The 9531-nt window shown below is 13.2% G+C and overlaps 1 protein-coding gene across 1 annotated transcript, besides 31 other annotated features; it reads right to left on the bottom strand. All coding sequences in view use genetic code 6, as the record gives it.

Moving 5' to 3' along the window:
• Window positions 1-1581: 1581 nt before the first annotated feature.
• Window positions 1582-1634: a microsatellite.
• A 400-nt stretch (window positions 1635-2034) lies between these two features.
• Window positions 2035-2073: a microsatellite.
• A 273-nt stretch (window positions 2074-2346) lies between these two features.
• Window positions 2347-2379: a microsatellite.
• Window positions 2361-2413: a microsatellite.
• Window positions 2384-2427: a microsatellite.
• Window positions 2428-3002: 575 nt separating this feature from the next.
• Window positions 3003-3028: a microsatellite.
• Window positions 3029-3932: 904 nt separating this feature from the next.
• Window positions 3933-3995: a microsatellite.
• Window positions 3933-4018: a microsatellite.
• Window positions 3937-3981: a microsatellite.
• Window positions 3941-4013: a microsatellite.
• A 307-nt stretch (window positions 4019-4325) lies between the features above and the next one.
• Window positions 4326-4374: a microsatellite.
• Window positions 4333-4398: a microsatellite.
• Window positions 4334-4386: a microsatellite.
• Window positions 4399-4477: 79 nt separating the features above from the next.
• Window positions 4478-4533: a microsatellite.
• Window positions 4534-4806: 273 nt separating this feature from the next.
• Window positions 4807-4868: a microsatellite.
• Window positions 4869-4887: 19 nt separating this feature from the next.
• Window positions 4888-4933: a microsatellite.
• A 42-nt stretch (window positions 4934-4975) lies between these two features.
• Window positions 4976-5057: a microsatellite.
• Window positions 4989-5058: a microsatellite.
• A 47-nt stretch (window positions 5059-5105) lies between these two features.
• Window positions 5106-5138: a microsatellite.
• Window positions 5138-5192: a microsatellite.
• Window positions 5193-5994: 802 nt separating this feature from the next.
• Window positions 5995-6108: a microsatellite.
• A 618-nt stretch (window positions 6109-6726) lies between these two features.
• Window positions 6727-6761: a microsatellite.
• A 45-nt stretch (window positions 6762-6806) lies between these two features.
• IMG5_174450 (hypothetical protein) lies at window positions 6807-7989 on the bottom strand (the record flags this gene model as incomplete). The annotated part of the gene is made up of 4 exons (XM_004029679.1): window positions 6807-6984; window positions 7069-7265; window positions 7338-7674; window positions 7766-7989. 4 exons carry the CDS (start codon window positions 7987-7989, stop codon window positions 6912-6914), a joined length of 831 nt encoding a protein of 276 aa, XP_004029727.1. The 3' UTR covers window positions 6807-6911.
• Window positions 6994-7063: a microsatellite.
• Window positions 7023-7064: a microsatellite.
• Window positions 7683-7754: a microsatellite.
• Window positions 7724-7757: a microsatellite.
• A 355-nt stretch (window positions 7990-8344) lies between the features above and the next one.
• Window positions 8345-8381: a microsatellite.
• A 201-nt stretch (window positions 8382-8582) lies between these two features.
• Window positions 8583-8624: a microsatellite.
• Window positions 8584-8624: a microsatellite.
• Window positions 8625-9146: 522 nt separating this feature from the next.
• Window positions 9147-9203: a microsatellite.
• Window positions 9163-9203: a microsatellite.
• Window positions 9204-9531: the final 328 nt, after the last annotated feature.

The following is a 9531-nucleotide window of genomic DNA, read 5'->3' as shown; positions in this document are numbered from 1 at the left end:
TTTTATACAACATTAAAATAAATATATATTTATTTTGCTAAATTTATATAATTTTTTATAATTTAATTTTATATTTCAAGTAAAAAATTTAAATAATGCATATAATCTATTAAAATTAATATTAAAAAAACAAAGTATATATAATTATATATAAATAAATAATTTTATAAAAGAATAATTAATTTATGTAAAAACTATAAATGATTAATATATTTTTTTTAAAATTTTGATTGTAAATTAAAAACAAAATTACAGAAAAATAATATTTTATTTTAATATATAATATAAATATTTTGTTTTTTTAACACTATAAAATTCTAAAATATTTTATAAAAATCATCTTATTTATAATCTTATTAATTTTTGTATTTATATTTTTTTATCAAAAACATAACTTATATAAAAATTTAATATATAAAAAAAATTAAATTAAAAATGTCTGATTAAGAAGATTAAAATAATTAATAAAGTCTAAATATAAAATAAAAACATGAATATATTAATAAAGATGAATAAAGTGATAATCAAGATTTTAATAATAACTAGGCATAACAATTTAATAATTAAAAGGAATCATATGTATTAAATTATAAAATATAAATAAATAAATAAATAATTTAATAAAGTTGTAATAAATTTAAAATCAAGAATGTTAATATTAAAAAATTTTAAAAGAAAGACTAGAAGTTTGTTTATAATGTATTTTAAAAATATTTATATTTTTTTATTTAGAGAATTTAGTTATTATCATAAGAAGAGCCTTTACCAAAAAATTAATAAGATTTAATTTAACATTTAGTTAATAGATTACAATATTCAGAAGTATATAAAAAAAAAAAACTTAAAAAAAAAAAAAAAAAGTAAGCAATTTTAGATATACATATATTTTTATAAGAAGAAAATATAAAAAAATAATAAAAAATAGAAGATTTAAATAAAAAACTATAATTTTAAATTAAGTATTAGAATAGGAATAGAATATAATAAAATAAGTAAATATATATATATTTAATTATTTAAATAAAAATCGCAAATAAATAAAGAAAGTTTAAAACGAATTAAATGATACTTTATCTTATGCTTTATAATAAAAAAAAATAGCGAAATATAAAAAATGTAAATGCTTTAAGAATTATAAGACCAAAAATGTATTAATTAAGAAATATAAGAATAAATAAATAAGTAAAAACTATAAATAAGTTAACATAAAATATAAGTTGGGGAAATATAAAATAATAATTAAATTTTAGTTAACAAAATAAATAATTTAAAAGAAAAACAAAAATACATACATAATCTTAATAAGAAAAAAAATTTTATAATTAGAATAAGAATTAGAAGAAGCTAAATAAGCAATATTCAAATTATAAGTAATAAAGATTATAAAAATAAATTATAATTTAAAAATAAATAGGATGTAAGAAATATATTAAATAAATTTAGTATTGACAATAATACAAGTTATTGTATTGATTAAGAAAAAATTAATCATAATTTGATAACAAAATTTAAAATAAAAATTATTATAATAAATATTCTAAATATTAATAATAAGGCTAAGATAATCAAGATGATTTTTGGAATATAGAATATTTAAGTATTTTATTGATATTTAATTATTAATATAAATATTTTATTTAAAATTTAAAATAGAATAAAATGTTTTATAATCTTCTTAAAAAAATCAAAGTAAAATTATCAATATATAGATAAATATTTATTTAATAATAGGTCAAAAATATAAGTGAAATGATTTTAATTTATTTAAATAAAACACAGAAGTTATTTAAATATATAATTATTATTGAAAATCCTGATATATTTTTTATTTAATTATGTTTTGAATCATATTTATTTGGAACAAAAAAAATAAGTAGATATCAAAAATATTATATTTAAAATTTTTAAATAAAGTAAATTTTAAATTAATTGTTTAAAAAAAATATACGATAAAAAAAGATTTTTATAGAAACTAAAATTCATAGTTATTTTTTTTAAACTTTTTATTATTAAATAAAATAAAATAATAATACCAATAATAAATTAATAATTTAAATAAAAATATATAATTTATAAATACCTGATCAAATATACTCATATACATACTTTTTTATAAAATTATTTTTTCAAACGAAATATTACTATTATATCAAATAAAAAAAATGGTATTGTATTAATTAATTAATTATCTATATATATTAATCAAATATAATTAAAAAAAAATATTTTAATAATAATGTAATTATATAAATTTAAAAAATTTAAATAATATGTACTCCTTAATTTTTAAAAATATATTTTATAAATAAATTATATTTAAATTTAATATTATTATTATCTTTTCTTTTATTATTATTTTTAAATTATTTTTATTTTTAATAAATAAAATTATCTTTTATATTTATTTAAATAATATTTTTAATTTATATTATTTATTTCTAAAAATACATATACATTTAAAAACTAAAAGAATAATATTTATATTTACTTAAAAACTTTTTTTTCATAATTTATTTTATTAATTTTACACTATTGTTTTGTAATTTTTGTGTTTCTTTTTACAATTAACTTATGTCATAAATAATTTTAAAATTGTAAATATTATAAAAAAAAAATTTCGCCGTAATATAATTACCGAAAGTGCCTTTTTATTTAATATAAAATATGGTCCAAATTATTTTTAATGATCCTTCTTTATAATACATTTAAAATACACATAACTGTCCGAATCGATATCACGGTATAATTGGTTAAATAAACATAATGTTTTTTTTTTTTTTTTTAATGGAATTATATTAAAATAAATATACAATATATTTATATTTATTAAAAAAATTCTTAATAATAATATATATATTTATTTAATATAAATCATATATCTGTTTTTTAATTTTTATATTATTATATTTCTTCTTACAATTTTTATATTTATTTATCTCTAATACTAATTTAATTCATATATAATTATTCGCTTTCAGTTTTATAACTTGAATTTTTAATAATTTTTTTTTTTTTTTTTTTTTTTTTTACGTTTCGAAATTTTCTGTAATAACTCCGATTTTTTATTATTATTCTTCAATTAAATCTCTCATAAGATCAATTTCTTCACCTTAGTTTTCTGGAGATTATTTAAGATTTTCAATAACTTCTTCTTTTTCAACTAAACTTTTTTTCAATTATTCTATTTAATCAGTTTATATTTGAAATATTTTATTATCTCTTTCTTATGTCTTATTCATACTACATTTATAAAAAAATAAAGATACTTCTTATTAATTTAATTTATTTACATATCTTTTTAAAATTAAAGGAAAACATTCTTTTAATTAGTAATTAATTGTCTGTTTTTATACATATCTTAACTTAAATCTTCTATAATAGTATTTTTAACTGCCACTTCTCTTTTTAATTCTTTAATAATTTCATCTTTATTTTATTCACATTAGTTTTAATTAGTATCACTTTCTTATAATACTTTTTTATCTTCATATTGTTTGTTAAAATCATCGATAAAGGAAGTAATTATATGTTATTTTTGTTTTACTTCATTTTTTAGTTTTATTATTTATTCTTCTTTTTCTAAAATTAGTTTTTATGATTATTATTACATTCTATTTTTTTTATTTTTTAATAATTTTTTTTGTTTATAATTTAATACAAATTTAATTCTTTTTTCAAACTTAGCATTATATATTCATTTTATAATTAGGATTTTTCTAATTATCTTTCAAGCATTTATACTTATGATGTTTAAACTTTTTCCATTGATTCGGTTTCTTTTCTATATCTATTTTTTTTATATTTTTATTAAATATTATTGATTTTTATTTTTTACTAATCAAATAGTTCTGTTATTTCACCTAATTCTAATTTCGTTTAGTCTAATTATTCGACAACTTGTTAATATTCTTCAAGATTTACTGTTTAGGTCATTTATATATTTTTTTTTTTACTTATTTATATTATATTTTTTTTTTATTTTAAGTTTTATATATAAATGTTTTTTTTTTTTTTTATAAAAACAAAAAAAATTAAATTATATATTAACAATTTTTTTTTTTTTAAAAAAAAATAATTTGAATTTATAAATCTTTTAAATTTTTTTTTTTTTTTTTAAATAATATATTATAAGATTTTTTAATAAAAAAAAACTTAGATTTGCATTATTATAATTTTATTAAATATTACAAAAGTAATTTTTTCAAAAAAAATAAATAATATGGATTAAAACTATAAATAAATACTTTTATTTAATAAGTTTATAAATGGATTAATAAAAAATATACTGAAAATAAATTAAGCAAATAAATTTACAAAAAATGTTTTAAATTTAAATAATAATAAATAAATAAATTAAATAATAAAAATAAATAATAAAAAAAAATATTAATATAAAATTATAGATAAGAAATATATATAAAAATATATATAAATATCATAAAAAAAAGGAAATTATAAATAAATCTGTTCAAGTGAAAATATTTTATTTATAAATAATAATATTAATATTTTGTATTATAACTAATAATTTAAATTAGAAATATAAATTGAGTTTTAAAATAAAAATAAGTAAATTAAAAAAATTGAGTTTATAAAAATAAAATAAAAAAGATATGTCTTTATAATATTTAACCGATTGTAAAATCTATAAAATTAATAAAAAAGATATTTATAAAAAATATTAAAATTTATTTTATTATAATACTTAAATAAAAAAAGCTTTGTTTAAAATAATATTAAAATAAAAGTAAAAAAAAAATATAATATAAATAAAAAAGTAAAATATTTAATAATTAATTATATGAAAAATCAAAAACAATAAAAATTTAAAAAAAAAAATAATAAAAATTTAAATCATAAAAATATAATAATATTTTTAATAAAAAATTATTTTTTTTATTTTATTTTATTTTATTTTATTTTATTTTATTTTTTGAAATTATTATTATATGAAAAAAATATTTTTAAATATAAATTTTTAATATATATTAATATAATATATTTTTTTTTTAAAATTATATTAATTTTTTTTTTTTATATAATTAATTGTTTTTTTTAGTAAAATAAAAATAAAAATAAAAAAATATAAATAAATATATTTTTTTTATATATATATATATATATATATATATACATATTTTATTTATATTTTATTATCTTTTTTTTATATATAATTTATTTTCTTTGTTTTTTTATGTAAATGCTACTATATATAATTTAAATTTAATTGTAATATAATTATTTTTCATTATTTAATTTTAATTTAATATTTCAATTATTTCTATCTACATCATATATTTTTTACAAAAAATTAGGAAATGTATTTACTTTCTTTCTTATATTTGTTAATTTGTTTTATACATAAAAAGCATTTTATTATAAATAATTTTATTATTTTGTTACTAAGTTCGACTTATATTATTTTTTATTTTCTTAATTTTTCATTTTTATTTAAAATTAATTAATATTTGATATTATTTCTTGTTTTTTTGTTTAATATTATTTTTTATTTCTTGAATATTTTTATCTTAAATTTTTTTTTCAGATTTCGATGTATTATTACTTCTGCTTATAAATTTGTTACAAGTTTAATATTTTTTGTCTTATTATTATAATATATTTCTGGAAGAAGTTCCTTTTATAAAAAAAATGTCATTTTCGTATATATTTTTATGTATGTTTTAATTTATGACTTCTATGAAATTAATTGATGGATTTTTATTTAAAATCTAATCGTTAATTTATTACATGACATTTAATGTTGGTTATATTATTTACTATTAAGAAACATTCTATGAATTAATAATTTTTTAATATATTTTCATTTACGATTATTAACGTCTCTCTTTTAAAGGCTTGTATTAGTTATTAATTAAAAATTGATTTGAGTCTATATTTTTAGGTTCTGATGTTTATAATTAAGAAGTATTTTAATTTTAGAGTTCTGTTGAATCGAATAATAAAGATTGAAATTTTTGGTAGTTTGAAGTTTAATCTTATTCTTATTCTTATTCTTATTCTTATTCTTATTCTTATTCTTATTCTTATTCTTATTCTTATTCTTATTCTTATTCTTATTCTTATTCTTAGTCTTATTCTTATTCTTATAAATTGTTTTTTTCATATAAAAGCGAATTTTTTTTGACATATTAATTTTAAATTTATTTTTATTGTATTTAATTTTTTGTTTTTTCCAGAATTTTTTTATCGAATTTCTAGGTTAGTTAAATTACACTGTTTCGTAAACGAATTAGACTTGGCCTTTCTTAAGATTTTATATCAATAGAACATCTTTATATACTATAATGGGTTTATTTAGGTTCTTCTTTAGGTTGATATTCATCTATTTTAACTAAGCTTTAAAAATTTCTGCTAATAATAGGTTTATGTTCCTACTAATATATTTTTAAATAATTTTATATATTTTTATTTTTTAACTATTTATTAAGATATTCGTTTTGGCATTTCTATCGAGTTCTTTGAATATAATTTTCTTTTATTTAAACTCAAAAATTCATTATTTTAAATGTTCAAATCAAAAATAGATTTTTAAATATTAATACTGCTTCTATTTTAAAAAATATTTTAAGAATTTTACTTTTTTTCTTTTTCGTAATTAATTTAATTATTTGTTGATTAGAAACTCATATATGATTCATCTTCAAATTTTTGTTTTTATAATTAAGGGTTAGATGATAAATTTGATTAACCTTTATTATCTTCTATTTTTTTATTTTCTTTTTTATTTTATTTTTTATTTTTGCGAGATTTTAATTCTTCTTTTTCTTATATAAACTATTCTTAAAGTTCTTTTTCTTTCTTTTATTATTAAAATACTACGAATTTGCTAAATTTTTCAATTTCTTCTTAAGGTATTTGTGATTTAGCAAAATTTATTAACCTTTCATTTTTCAAATCTTTTTTAAAATTAACTTAATTTTTAAGCTTATCAAAGAAAGAATAACCTAAAACGTTGCATACATTCTATAAAATTATAAAAATAAATATATATAGAAATAAGAATATATATATATATATATATATATATATATATATATATATATTTACTGTTTATTCAAAACAATATAACTCAGCTTCTTAACTATAACAAACTGCTTTATATAATCTTTTTGGTATTTTTTATACAATTTCTTCATCTCCAAAATAACTACCTTGTCCAATAATTTTTATACTATATCGTATCTTACTGTTAAAGCTTTTTTTTTATTTCTTAATTTTTCTAATTATTCCTAACAACTATCAAGCTAATTTCATATTATTTTTTTTTATCAAAATTTTTTTAAAAAAATAAATAAATACATTTAGTTTTTTTATACTAAATTGTTCTGAATTTCATTATATTCTTGGGTCAATTATTCGATTTCTTAGATTTATTGTTAAATTTCAATTTCTCCTTCTTTAATTAAGTAGAAAAAATTAGAAGGATCTCCTTCAATATATAATGGTTCTTTTATTTTTAAATTAATAACCTTCATCTGATGAAGAATTTAGTATAATTTTCGAGTTGAAGTATTTTAAAAAAAGGAAAAAGAAGTTAAAAAATCTAAATTATCTCTCCATACATTCTTTTTAACATATCCCATTACTTTTTCAAATGAAACTTTATTTAAAACCATAACATGAGATTCTTCTTTCGCTACTAATGTAGCAGTTCTTTAAATATATATAAATATAAAGAATATATTAAGTTATAAAAAGATAAATATATAATATATAATATATATATATATATATATTTATTTACCTTCCTTATGATGTTATTAAAGCAATTTCTCCAAAAGATTCTCCTGGATTGAAAATTTTTACGAGAATAAAACCTTAATAGTTTTCATTTAAAAATTTAAGTTCTTCATTTATACTATCATTAAGATTTTATTATTCATTAATAACTTATAATTATTCAATATTTTTTTAACTTTTTTTATACTTAATTTATTAAAATATAATACTTTTACCTTCTATTAACATATTAATATCCTTTTTTTTTGTAAAAATTTTGTTTAATTTTATCTACAAATCCTTTTAAATTTTCTTACAAATTATTACTTTTATTTATATTTTATTATAATATATTCAAAAATTTCCTTTAGTCTTTTTCTTGTTGTGATTCTTCATTTTAACCTTCTATCATTTTTTTGTTTTACTGATCTTCCTATTATGTTTTATTATAGGTAGGATCAACAACTAAACAATAAAATGATCCTTTATATATATATATATATATGATTATATAAAAAATATATAAAATATCTGTAAAGTGCTTATTTTAGAAAAAAAACCTTTTATTACAGTAAATAATTCTCTTCCAGTTTCAGCTATTTATATAAAATATATCAAATAAAATTATAAAATAAAATTATTAACCATAATTAAAAACAATTTGATGTTTTTGATAAACTTTATGATATAATTCATTAATTACTTTGTATAATTATTATTTTTCCTCTTGAGTTTGGATAAGATTTTTATCTTAAAAAAAAGGAATTTTTATAATTATATTATGTAAGAAATCGATTTCTAGTTTATTTTTGAATTTCTTTTTTAATGCATATATTATCATCTTTATTTTTTTTTTTATTTTTATTATTATTTATTTTTATTTTACATTTTGGTTTTCTTCTTTTTTTAAATCTATGTATTCTTATTTTAATATGTTTATAAGCATTTAATCATTTTAATTAATTAAATTGTTTCTTCCTGCTTATCCTAAAAAATGAATCAATCCATCTGAATTTAAACTTACTCTTTTTAAAAAGTTTTTTTGTTATTAATCGTTTTTAATTGGACTGGATTTTAATTTGATAGGAGTATTTATATTTTATTGTTTTCTTTCTGGGCTTTAATTTCTTTTTTATTCTTATTTTACTTATTTTTATATATCATTTTATGGATGTTCAGATTATTATTATTCATTAAATTTATAAGATTTTATTGATAAATTCATGATTAAATATTCTTTTTATTAATTTATACTTATTTTAATAATTATTTATGTATATAATATTTTTTGTTATAGTATATTATTTTATTTATTAAGATTTAAAAAAATAAAAGATTTAATTTGATAGTATTTATATTATTATAAATATAATTTGAGAACTTAATCTTTATAATTATTTTTAATTTTATTTATTTATGAATTATATTATCTTATTTTTTAAATATATTATATTAATTTTTTATAACAATTTAAATTATAAATGAACAAATAAAAAAACTATAATTTTATTTTTTATTTATTATATTTAATAAATAAAATTAATTTATTAAGTGTTTTCATTTTTATTTATTTGTTTTTAGTTTTTTTGCCATAAAAAGATGATTTATTTGTTAATAATGGTATTTATATTACTTATTTTTAAACCCATTTATTTATTCTGTTTTTTTTTAAAAAAAACTTCAAATAATAAAATAAAGGCAAGCAAAATATATATTATTAGATTCGTTTTATTTTTTGATTATTTTTTAAAAAATAATATATAGATAAATTATTAAAATCTATAATAGAGT

The sequence above is a fragment of the Ichthyophthirius multifiliis genome (assembly GCF_000220395.1).
Source record: "Ichthyophthirius multifiliis unplaced genomic scaffold scaff_1120509251277, whole genome shotgun sequence".
Taxonomy (NCBI): Eukaryota; Ciliophora; class Oligohymenophorea; order Hymenostomatida; genus Ichthyophthirius; species Ichthyophthirius multifiliis.
Note: the sequence above shows the minus strand (reverse complement) of the source record. Positions and strands in the feature narration are given on the sequence as shown.